General features: G+C 40.2%; 1 protein-coding gene across 2 annotated transcripts in view; it reads left to right on the plus strand.

Annotated features, from left to right (window-relative positions):
• The window catches only part of PRKG2 (protein kinase cGMP-dependent 2), a 61297-nt gene that overhangs the window by 13218 nt on the left and 31462 nt on the right, over positions 1 to 16617 (plus strand). For both annotated transcript variants that reach the window (XM_030010729.1, XM_030010739.1), the window contains 4 exons: positions 331 to 855; positions 10974 to 11140; positions 12849 to 12962; positions 15802 to 15907. In XM_030010729.1, the coding sequence (XP_029866589.1) occupies positions 331 to 855; positions 10974 to 11140; positions 12849 to 12962; positions 15802 to 15907 (912 nt within the window). The remainder of the gene's footprint in view (positions 1 to 330; positions 856 to 10973; positions 11141 to 12848; positions 12963 to 15801; positions 15908 to 16617) is intronic.

A 16617-nucleotide genomic window follows, 5' to 3' on the forward strand; every position in this document is an offset into this window, starting at 1 on the left:
GGCTGATAGGAGCTTACACATCTCTTCTCAACTCACAAAAAAGAAGTGGTAGGCATCAGACATTTTGCTTTGTATCCACCAACCTACCTACCTCTTCTACCTACCTACCCCTTTACTATCCCCTTTCTATCCACCAACCTACCTACCCCTTTACTCCTCTGACTTTCAGGACTGGAAAGGATGAAAGCAATTGACTATGTTTACTATAGTTGTATATCTGAAATTCAGCTGCCCATTAATTACTAAATTCATTACTTACCGTTCCATTGAATTTTTTTTTTCTTCCTGTTGGGGAATGAAATAAAACTGCAAATTTATTTTCTCACCTAGGTATCTGGACAAAATGGGGAATGGATCAGTGAAACCAAAGCATCTGAGGCGGCCAGATAGACACGTAGCAAACCTCTCTATTGGCTGTGCTAGCAACCATAAGTTTTTGAAGGACCCAGGTCCAGGCATCAATGTGATCAATGGGCAAGATGATGTTCTTTGCAGCAGGGTGCTTGAACTGGAAAAGGAGCTGAAGAGAAAAAATCAAAAGTTGCAAGAGGGTCAAAGTCGTGTTGTTGAGCTTCAGGAACAGCTGGCTGTGCAGACTAAGGTCATAGAAGAACTCACCAAGGAACTTCAGAGCAAGTGTATACAGTTGAACAAGCTGCAGGATGTTGTTAGCACTCAAGGAGAGCACTCTCTTCAGCCTTCTCCATTTAAAGTGGCTTCAAGGATTCAAGTCTCTGCCGATAGGAGGAGAGGAGCAAAGGAAGGTGTATCTGCAGAGCCGACAACATGGCTGTATGGTTTGAACAGGCAAGCTATGTTTTCCTTTGAAAAAGCAAGAGTACGAAAGGATTCCAGGTGAGCTCGTTTCAGGGGGATTATATGCTTGTGTGTTATGGGTTTGTGTGGTGGGTTTTTTGGTAGCAGGGGAGGGGTCGCAGGGGTGGCTCCTGTGAGAAGCTGCTAGAAGCTTCCCTGGCTCCAAGTCGGACCTGCCTCTGACCAAGGCCGACCCCATCAGCGACAGTGGTAGCGTCTCTGGGAGAACAGATTTAAGAAGAGAAACCTGCAGTGAGTAGGGGGATTGGAATGTGAGAGGAACCCCTCTGCAGATACCGAGGTCAGTAAAGAAGGAGGAGGAGGAGGTGCGCCGGAGGAGGTGGATGCCCCTGCAGCCCGTGGTGAGACGGCAGGCTGTCCCCCCCCAGCCCACGGAGGTGAGCGGGGGAGCAGGTGCCCCGAAAATGGCCGTGACTCCATGGGAAAGCCTGTGCTGAGCAGCCTGTGACTGAAGATCGGCCCGCGGAAAGGACCTACACCGGGGAAGTTTGTGAGGAACTGCAGCCTGTGGGAAGGACTCACCTTGGAGAAGTTCATGAAGGACTGTCTCCCGTGGGAGGGACCCCACGGTGGAGCAGGGGAGGAGTGAGGAGTCCTCCCCCTGAGGAGGAAGGAGCGGCAGAGACAAGGTGTGGGGAGCTGACCCCAACCCCCATCCCCTGTTCCCCTGCGCCGCCGGGGGGAGGAGGCGGAGAGAACCGGGAGTGGGGTTGAGCCGGGAAGGAGGGACGGGTGGGGGGAAGGTGTTCTAAGGTTTGGTTTTACTTCCTAATATCCTTGTTTTGATTTGATTGGTAGTAAATTAAATGGATTTTGTTTCTTCCCCAAGTTGAGCCTGTCTTTTGCCCGTGACCATAAGTGGGGAGTGATCCCTCCCTGTCCTTGTCTCGACCCACAAGCCTGCCTTTATATTTTCACCTCATCCCACTGTGGCTGGGGGGCGGGGAGGGGAGGGAAGTGAGCGAGCGGCTGCGTGGTGCTTTTTTACTGGCTGGGCTGAAACCACGACACTTGTGTTACAAGGATATTACTTTTATGACAACGATATCCTCTCCTCATGATAAATCAAGATTAATGTATCCATCTTTTTTATATAGGCTTTGTCACTGTGGTAGTTAGATGCTGGTTGAGTTTGTGTGTAACTTTAACCAAGAATCATCTGTGTCCCACAGACTTCAGATGAAGAGTGGTGGGTAGCCTCTGTATTTCAGTTGAGGAGACTCTTATAGTCTCTTTGGGATTTATCTTTACTGCCAGCTAAGCAGAACCTAAGCCTCTTCTCAGGTCTAGGTTTGCCTAGTGCTTGCAGCAGAAGCTATGCTCTCGAGCACTGACGAGCAGAAGGCTGGATGCTTTCATGTGTGTTCAGATTCTTATTCCTATAGCATGGATGGCTTGGGAAGGAGCAGGTGGCCCCAGCTCAGCTCTCCCAAATGCAGTGTGGACACGGATTCTGAGCTGTGTACAAAGTTTGTCAGCCTAGTTTCAACTTAGTCTGGTGTGAAATATAATGAAATGTTTTGTACGGTGCAATTATCCTCTTAGGAGCTTCCTCCTGCCCTCCAGATTCTGACAGTCATGGTGTAGGATCCTAATTTTACTTGTTCCTCTTTGAATCCAATTATACTTCTAGCCTCTGCAAGAGCCAGAAATATCTGTGGTCAGAGCTGATCTTGTGGACAGAGGTATCAGACTGGTATCCTCAAACATACCTTAGACCCTCTTTTACTTTGCAGTGTAGACACAATCTGAGTGTCTGTTTTAACATAGTGGTAGACAGAATCTATGTGGACTTCAGCCAGCAGCTTAAGTGCCTCAGATTTGTGGGGAGCTTTATTGTTTTGTTAAGAATTCATGGCGCATTTGAGTAGGCCTGAGAGTCATCAGACTTGGTTTCTCATCCATCATGTCCAGCATTGCACATTAGACGCTGTCTTGTGAACCAGAAAGGCTGCCTGAGTCACCATAAGGAGCTGAAATCTTCAGCTAGCAGTGTTTTTCCAGAGTAAGGGAACTCTATTAACATTTTATCACATGTACCTGGGCAGTTTAAATAATTGTTTGGTTTAGGAGTGTTCTATTTGTAATTACCTGTTTTCTCCTTGGTATGATCCTTGTACTGCAGTCCGCCACATGGCTTTCAGAGACAGAATTGTGACAGCACTGAGGATTGAAGCAAGAAGAGCCAGTTGATTAGCTAAGTGCAGCACAGACTTTGCCTTTCAGAACAAAAACAAATATTGCAGCTTAAGTAATCCAAGTGTAATGCTGATCATGTGATAGAAACAGAGCTAGAAATTTGCCTTCTTGATTCAGTGGCTTAGCACTTCTAAAAACATTTTCTTTTTAGCTGTTTTCTTGTCTTTCTAAAAGATTTAGTGTAGCATAACAGGATAAAGGAGCAGTTCTCTTCCCTCCTTTCATCTCTTACAATCTGGTTCAGAGACTGTCATTGTTACTGCTAAGGCTCCCATAGATTCATAACAATTTAGAACACACCATTCCTAAATTTATTCTGATATTTACTCCTCTGGAAACAACTGACTGCTTAAGTATGCACTGCATTGGCAGTAAGAGCACACCATCCTCCCCTCCCCTCCCCTCTCCTCCCCACCATTTCCAGCTTTTCTATGATTCTGTTGGTACCTTCATTTTCTTCTCTTTAGTACTTGCACATTCTTGAATTTTCATTTAAATTCTTGTCTTCCATGATGGCCATTAGGCTTGGATTTGCCTGTTAATTACTGTCCTTAGAGTAAGTAATTTGAGAAGGAACTAGAACTCATCATTTGTTTGATTGTCTAGTGCTAGCAAGCGTACCAACTTGGCCAGAGCAATTAGCATTAGAGAGTTTGCCTTGTGTTCTACACAAAAAAAGAAGTTGCTCCTCAAGCTCCAGTGCAAAACTAAGTAAAACCAATTTTGGACGTGCAACCAAATCTTCAATTTTTAATACTAGAATATTAATTTAACATAAATGTATGATTTCAGTTGACTAAAGAGTTTATGTAAACGTCTTTCATGGGAGGCAGGATTATGACTGAAGAAAAACATATCTTGCAGCAGCCCTGCAGTAAAGGACTTGGGGATACTGGTGAATGTTAAATGGAACATGAGGCAGCAACATGTGCTTGCAGCCCAGAAAGCCAACCATATCCTGGGCTGCATAAAAAGAATAATGGCCAGCAGCTTGAGGGAGGTGATCCTCCCCCTGTACGCCACTCTTGAGACCCCACTTGCAGTACTGTGTCCAGCTCTGGTGCCTGCAGCACAAGAAAGACATGGACCTGTTAGAAGGGGTCCAGAGGAGGGCCACAAAAGTCATCAGAGGGCTGGAATACCTCTCCTATGAAGAAAGGCTGAGAGAGTTGGGGTTGGTCAGCCTAGAGAAGAGAAACCTCAGAGGAGACCTTATTTCAGTCTTTCAGTATATAAAGAGGACTTGCAAGAAAGACAGAGAAAGACTTTTTACCAAGGCCTGTAGTTAGAGGACCAGTGACAACAGTTTTAAACTGAAAGAGGGTAGGTTAGATTGGATATAAGGAAGAAGCCTTTTTACGATGAGGGTGGTGAGGCACTGGAACAGGTTGCCCAGAGAATTTGTGGATGCCTCATCCCTGGAAGTGTTAAACGTCAGGTTGGACGGGGCTTTCAGCAACCTGATCTAGTAGTGAAAGATGTCCCTGCCCATGGCTGGGGCATTGTATTAGATGATCTTTTAAGGCCCCTTCCAACTCAAATCATTCCATTCCCCTATCCTTTCCTCCATCATCTTACAGTTGATCTCTTGAATACTAAATCATCAGAGGGGCTAGAATTAAGAAAAAGTGACTTCTAGGGTATCCTAAGTATTCAATAGATCATTCCAGACATTAAAAATTGAATCGCTTAGAATATTAAACTTATCTTCAACTTCATATTTTACCCAGTGTTACTAAACTTAATTTTCTGCAATTAACCATTTTCCAGCTTTAACTCTTGGTAGGAAATAAAGTGCCAGTCTTCCTGTGTTTTACGTGTAGGTCCAAGAGCATGGTCCAGTTGTCAGAAAGACAGTTAAGTAGCGGAATAAGATCTTGTATTATTGGCATTACAGCAGGTGGTCTTTGTTGTTGTTGGAGTTTTTTTAGTGATGCTTTGTGTTAATGTTCTTTTTAGCCTAAGTAGTCATGTAAAAGACAGGTCAGACTAGTTTTGGTTTTATATACAGTTTAGACCATCTCCAAGAGTTCATGCCTTTGAACCTTTGGCTAAGGTTCTGAAACTTAAATCTGTCTTATTAATGGGTACTCGTCATGTGCTTTGTGGTGATCAAAGTGACTTTGTTCAAATATCTTAGGCTTTGAAAGACTAGACATCTTGGACTACAGTACAGCAAGTATGGGTAACTTGAGTTAATACATATGCAAGGTACTAATGAAACCGCAATTCCTGTGGCATAATCAATTTTTAAAAGTCTTGAATATCATACCTAAAGTATTTGTCATTTGCAAGATAACATTTTTTCCTGCTACAGCCAGCTTAACATTAGATGCTGCTCTGTGACAACTCTTAGACCTGGACAGAATGCTTTTTTAAACTACCCTTATAGAAAATGTATTTTATAAAGCAACATACATTATAGTCACAGAAGGAAGAATTTATGCTTTCTCCAACAAATCAAGTTATAGTGAAAAATCTTGCTCAGACTTCTGGGGTGGGGGCAGATATATCTTGCGATGCGATAGTGGCCAAAGTATTATTTGATCTTCCAAATACTTTGGAAGCAAACAGATGTGAAAAAATGACTACAAAAGTGTTTTAGACATAGCACTACTATGCCTCTCAGTTAGATAAGCCTGCAATACACATGCACTTGTTTAAGCCAGCATCACCTTGCTATCGAGACAACCAAATTCTGGAAGGTACTAACATTTTGTTTCCTTACCTGGGCTGTAAATACTGTAGTAGGTCAAATTCAGACAGTTGGCATACATGTAAGGACAAAGTCTAACCTTCACTGTCTACAGAATTCCGTCCACTGTAATTAAAAAATACTGATCCTTTAGCCTAACAGTGTCTATAGAAGTGTTTAGAGTCATTGATATAGGTAGCTGCCTCCCCTTTACAGAGGGAGGACTTAATGCAGCCCCACTTCTGCATAAGAGAATTGCAGTGTTGCTACGCAGTTGTGAAAGGAGCTGTTTCAGAAGGAAGGGAAGCTCCATGCTATATTTGCATTGAGTCCAGCATGTTAGCAGTCCCTTTTAGAAACATTTGTAAAACAAATGGCACAATTTTATGCTATTCATTTAGTAGGGTTTTAAGTGCCATACTTTTGTTTGGAGTATCTCAGCATGAATGATTTTAATGAAAGTTTTAGAAGCTTTCAATGGTTCTTGATCTATCCTGTATGAGTGGATGTTTTCTCATGGATATATTTCATCTCTTGAGCTAGTTGGATAGATCCATCTCAGTTTCCAAAAATATGAGTTTTTCCTTAATGGGAGTTTGAGCATTGCAAATTTAACTAAAACCTGAAGATTTTAGAGCTGGAACATGGTATTTGACAGCAGATCTCTCCAGTCTTTCAAATGGAAATTTTTTTAATGTCTTATCCTTTGCAGTGTTAAGAATCTAGGTATCTCAGTATCTGTAGGACTTGGTTCTCCTTTTTCTGTGTCCTTCCAGAGCATGCTATCACCATTAGCAGCATTTAAGCTGCCTATATCAAGTCCCTTCCCATTATGGGCTCAGGATCATGACCCAGTTCTGTTATTGGTTGGGGAAGAACTATCTTGACACTTGACATTGATGTCTTTTACCAGTCAAGGCCAGCAGGTAACCACAAATCTCTCTTTAGTAGCAGGAAGGTATATTAAGAGGAAGCATTGCTCTGCAAAGTATATGTTGTACCCTTGTATCTGAGATGACATCTATCTTATGATGGGAATAAATTCCCAATCCTGTTCACAAAAAGCCCTTCTTAGAGTGTCAAGTGCTATTTCTAGGGGTTGACTGGGAATATATTGAAAGGGGCAGGGGGAACATTTCCACAAGAGCTAACAGCAGGGAGGGGAACAAAGACTAGAAAAGGACGCTATGGCAAAGCTGGCCCTAGGCAGTGAAGAAAAGTCCTACTAGCAGTGGGACCAAGAAATACCTCAACACCAGAACAGTTGTGTGGAGCTGTGCACTCCCGTTTTAGCCTTTTAGTAGTATTTATCAGGACAGTGACAGGCACGAGTATGGGGTCAAATGTCTTCTGTCCTTTCAGGACATCTAGTTATTTCCAGCAGCAGTTCTCAAGAGTGGAGTGGGTATAGGAGAAGCTGAGGAAAACAATGGAGAGAAAACTGTTAGATACTGTGCTGGATGCCCATGAAATGAGCGAGCAACTGCTTCAAGAGCCTGAGCCATGGTTATGATACTCATGTGTCCTTCGCTCTGTGGCCAACTGCACTTTCTGAAAACAGCATAGTCTTCTGTTCTGTAGTTCTGGAAGCTTTAGTGCTCATTTTAAGTATCAGTTTATGAGCCATTACTGTATTTTATTGCAGTATTGTATGCATGATGCAGGCCAGGGTGAATTAAATAAGGAAGGTTGTTTTTAGCAGAAAACAAAGTTAAGAGTTTATATTCTAATAACCCTGTTGCTTTTGGCAGAAGCTAAATTATGATCTCTGTTTCTAAACACAGTCCTCACCATAGCTATTTGATTTTACTTTTCTTGCCTTATCTCATTAACTTTACTTATTTTCAGTCATTATATGGCTGGTAATATTGTAAGTCTACTTACTTGCCTTAACTGACTGTTCATTTTTGGATTTTCCTCAGGAGATTTTCCCACATAACCTAGTTTTGATGATAATCTTGCATTGTTTTATGAATACAAGCAAGAGTGGGCCTTAAATGCTTCAGAAAGCTGTTAGGGTGTTTATTTTGTTATGCAGGTTCCTTACACATGCACATTAGGAACATGGGGACTTAAAGGCAGAATTTATCTTTCACTTCAGCAGTAAAGGAAAACTACTCAGTAGGTCCGTAAAAGCTCCATCCATGCAGCAGTTGTTTAATTGCATTCATTTCTGGCATGGATTCAAGGCACTGCTTTATAGGAAGCCCTTGACCCAGGACATATGCAAATCAATCAGAACTCATAGATTGCCTAGTACATATGTATAGCCAGCTTTGTCTCGGTTGGTTAGTCATTATTAGTGATTCATCCACTGTTGATTTTTCCACATTTTCTTCTTAAAATCCAACCACTGGGCTCTTCCACCAGCAGCTCAAATAGACTGTTCTTGTCTTTACAATTGACCCATTTATATGTGTTTACTACTGCAGGAAATGATGCAGAGGCTCTGTCTCAGTGAGCAGCAAGAACAGGGCTGTTCCACAAGAGTAAGTGAACTGGGGGTGACTACAGCGCAGACAATATGCTCACTAACCAGGGCACCATCCCACAAGGTCTGGACAGGGTAGGCAGAGCAGGGTGGTGATAACAGGGTCCACCAGGAGTCCCACAGAAGAAGAGATCAATCAGATGCAAGCTCTAACCAAGAGACAGAAATAAAGTACTTAAAATATTGGGCCAATACCCATCCAGAAGACAAAACCAAAATCCATTATTTCCATAACATAGCTCAGGCAAGAATTGAATGCCCAGACCTGAGCTTAAATAGAGTATGGAGGCCAATGGGCAGAGGATGCATGCATGGGTTGTGGTCCCAAGTGAGGCTGATAGGGGTAGTTAAGGCCTATTACTGCCCTTAGGGCCCTGACAGGCTAGTCCTTGATCACTGATGTGCCTACTTTACATGCCTTTTGTCTGACTTTTACGGATACACTGAAGCTTTTCCGAAGACTTTTTTAACAAAACAACTCGGGATAGGTGCAGTTTGCTGTAGCATCACCGAAGTGTGATATAAGTTTATTTCCCTGAATTTCAGAATGCAAAGAGGTCAGCGTTAATGGCTGCATACCTATATCCACAAGCCCTTGTGTTATATTTTTACTTCTGATTATACCCTAAAAATTCCTAAAAGCAGTAGAGGAAAGGGCCTGCTTTGGAAAGATTGTCTCATGTCTGGTCATTCTTAAAGAGACAGAGTGTATTTGGCATCCCACATGAGCAGACTATGAAAGATTTTTACTCGGGTAGGAGCATTTATGCTGTTTGTTGTTGTCTGTGCAAAGGAAGCGGGCACAGCAGAAGTAGGAAGAGTTTTGCAGGTGGGTGGATGGAGGGCAAAGAGCAGTGTGGGAGGGATCAGTACTAATCCTCCACCTCCACACACACCTCTCTTATTTTGTGAATTATGGGATTCACATAATTCAACGGGTACTTTGCAAGCTGACCTTGCGATCGTGTCCTGATCATAAGTTTGTTTAGTAGCTATGTTGTCTCAAAAGTGGGGTCGTTTACCCAGTGTGTGAAACGCCAATATACACACGGAGCAGAGATATTTTATACCAGGTCATGTTTGTGCAAAGATGGGGGCTAGGGGGTAAACCACAAAGCTACCACACCTCATACCTAAACGGCCAAGCAATTTATACAGTTTACTTTTACATATTTAGTTTCCAAAGTTCTTCCTCAAAACTATCACTGGTAGTTGCTTATCTACCACAGTTTCTATTGGGCTAGTTTTCCCGGCTTCGAATTAAAGGTACAGTGTTCTTTTATTCTGCAGTGCATGCTCAAGGAGAGTGGGGGGAGTAAGTCTTTTGGTCTTGAATTGAGCCGGTGGTCGTGATCTCCCCCTGCCGCCTTTACCTTTCCCCCAGTTACTGAAGATCTTTGCTAACTTCATGGCTGTTAGCAATTTTTCAACTTTCAGTGCCTCCTGGGGTAGGATGTTCCCTTCTTGTCAGTCTTTTAGTTCTTCTGGGCCACAGTTGTTAGCAAGGCATGCCTTGGGTATACAAAGGGTATCTTGTTTCACAAGACCTTTGTGGTCTTCTTAAGTACATCACTCCTTAAGTACATCATTAGTACTATCAGTGTTGACTTTAACCTTACTACTATCATCAGTTAGAAAAAATGTATGAGAATGTTAGAAAAGTGGACCTGATTTTTTAACAAGTTGCCATTCCTGTGCAGGCATAACTTGAAGACATCACTTGCACATTTCTTTCCTTCAGATAAGCAAGGCTATATACCTTAGTCATGCAATGGGGAAAGAATATGGTGAGAAACAGTGCAAAACTTTCTGGGGAGCATGTCTTCTACTGGGAGCCTTTTTACATCTAACTTGATGCTTTCTGCAGGTGGGGTCACACAGGAGGAGAGAGGCTATAATGTGGCACAGCTAATGGAACGCATATTAATTGCAAGGATTGTAACATTTGTCAGTGGTACTAGTCATGTTGTTACTAAAATCTGGAATAAAACTCCTTAACACCAATGTGACGTTAAGAAGCGGGCACTTTGTTTATTGCAGCACTGGATGCACGGGGAATAATTCCAGCTAATGTACATGCCACAGCTTCAGCACAAACAGGTTATATGGAGTAATAATTACATATTAATCAGATTAATATATATATGCATAAAAATTATTATTAGTGATTATCATAGCACTACCTACATCCGATCATGTGCAATTATGAATTCATTTGAGTCGAAGGGCTGCTTTTACGACCACTGACCCATTTGAGATTCTGTTGGCTGTCGCTGAAGTCCTTGTTCTTGTCCTTGTTCTTTGAACTTGAAGCTTAATGCAATTTCAGTTACATGTGGTCAATTTCAACATTGTTCTCATCTACTGTACAGGAACATCTAGTCATAAGAGCAAAGAGCTGCAAAACTTATGAACTAGTTAATCACTTAACTACACTTTTGTAATTACCTACATTAACTAGTCCCCTGGCTACACTTTTGTCTATTGTTTCAATCATAAAGTTAGTTCTTAAACACAAAATTCGATAGAAAATATATGAGGTTTCCATGGTTATAGCTATCAAGATTCATTGTACCCAACACAATTCCCTATAGTACAATTTTAACTTGTAAGTACAAAACTGATTTTTGTATTGTAACAATGTGAGTGTTATAAATGAGAGGAAACACCTTGAGAGGAATGAATGCCTGGTGAATAATATACCCCAACCATGCTGGATCTTTTAAACTTTGGTTTTTTGTTTGAAACCAGTGAGAAGAAGCTTATCACGGATGCCCTGAACAAAAATCAGTTCTTGAAGAGACTGGAGCCTCACCAGCTCCGAGATATGGTGGAATGTATGTATGAAAGGACTTTCCAGCAAGGGACCTACGTCATCAGACAGGGAGAGCTGGGCAATCACATTTTTGTGCTCAAAGGTGAATACTGCTTACTCATACAATGCACAAGTGCAAGAAACAGGAAAGTAATTCAGAAGTCTTTGCAGGAAACCACAATGATGATGTTTGTGCTCTTAAATCATTTATGCTAGCCTGCTGAGGGCAATGCAAGTTTTACCTGTGAGTTTTATGAAACAGAGTGAGAGTAACAAAAATCACCTTAGAAACTTGAACCTTGATTTAATGCTATTTCATGACCTCTTTCATTTCTGAAAGCCTAGAGGCCAGCAAATCCTTTCTGTTGTAGGTACAGCCAACACTTTCTTTTCCAAAAGAAGAGCAGGTATAATTTAAAATACAGAAAACTGCTCAATGGTGAGGCAACTTCTGAAATAAACTTACTTTTCCACATTCATGAGAGCTTATACCAGTTTTCTGTGTATGGGAAATTGAGAGATGAGGTCTGAGTTTACTGTTCTCAAAGCTTGGATTTTTTTTAAAAAAAACAGCTGCTTGTTTTTTCAGGGAAAAAAACCAAACCACAGAACAAAAAACAAACTTTAGGATAAGAAGACTTTCCTAAAGTAATGCCAACAGGTCTGAAGTAATCTCACTGCAGTTGTCTGTGCTGACTGCTACTGTGTGCACACTCAAATCTCAAATTACAGATCAGCCGTAGTGGAGCCCAAGTTTAACACCGGAAAGTTCCTCCTGGTGTCAATACTCTCATCATCTCACCATAAAAAAAAAAAAATCAGTATTTGTGATTAATTTGCACACTGTATCAATTCTGAACCACTAGAAGGCCCAGAGGCTCATGTGAATTAGAGTTCATGCTGTAAGGAGTATGTTCTGTTGAGGCAGGAATATTCAAGCCAGGAACATACTGGTATATGTTGGCAAGCGTATATTCTGTCTTCTGGCTTCATATGGATGGGTTAGCTTGAAAAATTGATGGTAGCTGTGTTAGGATAACACAGATGGTGCAGGGAGAAAGAGGAGGTAGGATTTGTAATGGGGTAGTCATATTTTTGCTAGATAAAATGATAACATTTTGAAAAACAGATGAAATATGAGGAAGAAATTGTGCAACTGGAAATTTTTCTGGCACATTAGACCTTTTTTGAGGAGTCAGTGGGTGTCTTGGAGAGAAGAGGACCAAACTTTAAGAAGTTTAAGGGAAGGGTTTTTTGAGACGTAACCTATGAAGAAATTCAGACTTTCTTTGACTTTTGCTAGGTTTGTTGTAAGGCTCAAGGATAATTTCTTAAAGGAAGATTTAACGTGCTTTTCATTTTTCTGCCCTCTCCTTTGCATTCTGCACATATATACATATACATGTATATGAACAGAAAAACCTCATGAGTAATTTATCCTGTGATCACTATTTTAAGACTTGTTTGTCTACACCACACTAGGCTGTCTGAACTGGTACTGATCGGTTTGTTGTAGCAAAGGTTTATCCCATCAGGATTTAGAATGACCCTTTTCCATGGCCTTTTTAGTGTTGAAAAGTTTATTTCAGCTTTCCCTCCCTTCCAGAGCAGATTTGTAAATTAGCAATACATTTAAAAAAAATAAAAATCTCTACTGGTTTGTACACGTGTTTCAAAGCACTGTTTGCATTGTTGCTCCCATTCCTATGTTCCAGGGAGTGGCGAAGCCAGAAATATATTGATTTGTTTTCCCTTCACTCTGTGCAGTTGAGCTCAGTTTTAATACCTATTATCCTGATGATTTTTGACAGAGGGCAGTCTGGAAGTATTTCAGCAGAATAAACTACTCTCCTCAATACCTGTGTGGACGACATTTGGTGAACTAGCCATTTTATACAACTGCACACGGACAGCCTCTGTGAAAGGTACCTGAGGTTTATTATAACAACATTGCTCGAAATGAAAACTATGTACTTTTGTGAGGTCCCTGTTATATCCAGATTTTCTTTGAAGTTTTCATTTAATAGATGTTTGCATGTCCTGATTATCTACAGTAAGCTCATGTTTCCTTCCTTGAGTTCTTTCTGCTTGGGAACTCTAGTAATACTATGCTATGAATATAATTCCATCTCTAGCATGACCTTTGATTAATAGGCATCTATAAAGTACGCTGGTTAGCCAGATCTGTACCAAACTAACTGCTATGGAAGGATTATGTTTTAATGTTGAACGATTTAGTAGCAGCAATGGTCTTTGGCTCTTATGTTCTTGTGTCAAATGCAACCCTGAGGCTGAAATTACACTGAGTTTGAAAAGATATTAGAACCATGGCATTTTTAATACAGCAGATAAAGCATAATTCAAGAGGAAGTAAAATAATATGTAGGAATTAGTTGCTTTTGTACTTCTTTTAGTTCTGTATCATTAAGTTAGTGAGTCTTGCCAAGATCCATTTGCACCTGGCATTTGCGACTGGCACCTGGGAGAAGATTTGAGTTCAATCTCAAATGTGGTAGTCAGAGAGATGAAACTTCTAGGTGAGATGTGCTGCTTCTCTGAGGCAAATACTGGCTCTTGCTTTGTGCTTACTGGCTGACCAGGATGGAGTTAAGTGTTGCTCTGATACGAATATCCCTCTTCCTGCATAAGACTGGATATTCATCCGTTAAGTACCCCTTGATTCCTTTTCTAACCTGCCATAATTATTCTCTGACAGACAAGTAAGTGACCAAATATGATTAAATTCATCACTTTTCCACTCTCCACCATTCCGTAAATATTACTTGTGTTTGAAGGCTAATTTCTGTTCTTGTCTAAATCTGCAGGAACTTTGAACCACCAGTAAGTATGAAGAGTTCGTGTTGACTTAAAAAGGAGCAAATGGAATAAAACAAGAAGTTGTTTGCTTTAAAAGCTTCTGGTCTTTCTTCCTGCACCCAGTTTAAGCACTTAATCATTGCTGGCTGTGCAGATGGAAGTTATTACATGTAATCTGTTTTTGTTGCTGCCTGATAAACAGAACAGCATCAATAATGTGATTATTTTTCTTACTAGCACGCTGTTGTACTTTAATATGTTCCCTATTTTTCTTTTTTGTCTGCTGTATAGTATTAGCATTATAAAGTAGTGTTTCTGCATAGTAAGATGTCATGCTGCTTTAGAATTTAACATTAATTGGTTTTGAGGTAGGACAAGAGTTGTCCGATTACGGACAAGAAAGGTTGTTTGAATACTTAAAATCACTGCAGAAACCCACCCATCCCCAATAGCTTTCTTGTTGTGGAGGAAGACCAGTACAATGCCATAACTGAGCATGACTAGTAAATACATATGTGAAAACACTTTTTTGATGCTGGATCTAGTGACACCCTTTACCTGCAGTATTTGAAAACTGACAAGTGAAGGACCTTAGCCAGACAGCATTTCAACGGCTGCTGCTGTCTAGCAACATCTTTACATACAGTAGCTGTATTTGAAACTGAGAACATGATTTACTCATGTTTCTGAATTTCTCTTTCTCTGTCTCATTTTTGAGATTACAGGCTTTTTTTCTAGCTATATAATTGCTTTATTTACTTAAGGTGCAAGATACAGGAAGTGCATTTGTGATAGCTTGGATACTTGCCATAGTTTCTTCATGCAAAGTAAACTGAAAGATGTTACTCAAGAGAAAAACAAAACCAAAGCAATGCCTTTGCTCTCCTTTCCAGTATCCAAAATATTTTTGAGCTATTTTGATAAATGGCAGTTAAGAGCATATGTGTATATCAGGGTTAAGTACAAATAACAATGACTGGGTATCATTTTAAACCTGGCATTTTCTTTCCTGTAAAAATGATTCTGTTTACGATAAATTGAGGAAATCAATTGCGCTAATTTTTTCTGTAGCTTTCCTTTATCCCAGAGAAAACAGTTTTGTTCCTTCATGTGACAGAAGGAAAACTGCTGAATATGGTGTAGCATTTTTTAAAAGAAGAGATTAAATTAAATAGAATCACCTTATTTTGCTTAAAAACCAAAAAATTCAATGTGTTCTGTTGTGTCAATGATTGCACACAGAGGCCACTTAGTGGTTTGCATCTTTGATGCTGGATCTTATGCATGCTTACTGTATTAATATTTTGATTACCTTTTGAAAGATAATCATTAATGTTTTGATTACCCTTTATTCCCTTATAAAATGGCTACATTGGAAGAAAACTGTGTGAGGATCACAGGATTAATTGAAATAAAATGTATTTCTTGACCTCTGTTATTTCTATCTTATTGCATATCTCACAAACGTTTGCATGTAATCTGAATTAGAGATGGATCCAAGCCATAGTATTCAACATACCTCATAAATTTTGAAAAACTTCAGCCAAGTTTTTGTTTCTTTCAAATCAGTTCCTTTGCAGATTACATTGCAGCTTTTGAGTGCAGTGACTGTCCATGATTAGGAGTAGATCTTCATAAGCATTCAGCCCTGTTTGTGCTCATAATAAATAGCTAGGTTTTCAAGGTTACTCAGCCTGTGGAATTGCATGGAAAGTGCTCTGTGGAGGAACCATTTGGAAATCTATGCCTTACTTTAGTGAGCATTGTTTAAGTGGGAGCTGAATTCTTTTAAAAGCCTGATAGCAGTAGGTGCTGAATATTTTAAAATTTGGCCTTTGGCATTTTGAAAGAGCTAGTCTGTCTTGTACCATGACCTGATACTGTAATGTCTTCCATCAAATCATTCGGAAACATTGATTTTGTTGTTGTTTTTTTGTTCTCTTAAAGCAATCACCAATGTTAAAACATGGGCATTGGACAGAGAAGTGTTTCAAAATATCATGAGAGTGACAGCACAAACAAGACAAGAGCAATACAGAAACTTCCTTAGAAGGTAACTGTAATGTATTTCTATTTCTAATACTGGTTTGGGTTACCTCCTAAGGTGCACAACAACACTGCGCCTGTCTTAGAGAAAGAGGCGCTCTTAATGCAAAGGGCCTCAAAAACCTGAATATTTACCTCTCTTGATTTTTTTAGGATTCACAAAATCATTTTTCTCATTTTGATTGTTTTTCTCTTGTATTACATTAGGAAACAGCAATAGGTGCTTGTATGATTTTAAGTAATGGAACAAATGTATAGGAAGGTTACACGGCTGGAAGTTAAAACAATATATTAAATAAATAGAGTTAAATAAGTCCTCCAACTAGAAGTTAATTTGCTGCTGGAGTAGGTTAAAGAATATTCCTCATCCCTTGGAGACTTGAATATGAGAACTGCATGTCTCTCAATTTATGAACTAATTCCAACATAAATTACTAGGAAATCTGCAGAAAGTAGAATAATTCTCTCTCCTGCAGGAACACTGAGAGTTGTACAGTGCTTTTCATTAGGAAGAAGGTCAAATTAGAGGTGCCAAACCATAATTAGCTGGTTTCATATTTTCTTTATTTAACAAAGAATGACTATTCTGTTATGGCATCAAATCAAGCCTGGCCATGCATAAAACATCTTGTGTATTTTTGCATCAATCTCGATCTTTGATTTCTATAAATACTTCTTTGCTGAGCCTGAGTAGCTAGAGAGCACTATGATTTCCTA

Source organism: Aquila chrysaetos, chromosome 1, assembly GCF_900496995.4.
Source record: "Aquila chrysaetos chrysaetos chromosome 1, bAquChr1.4, whole genome shotgun sequence".
In the NCBI taxonomy this organism is placed as follows: Eukaryota; Metazoa; Chordata; class Aves; order Accipitriformes; family Accipitridae; genus Aquila; species Aquila chrysaetos.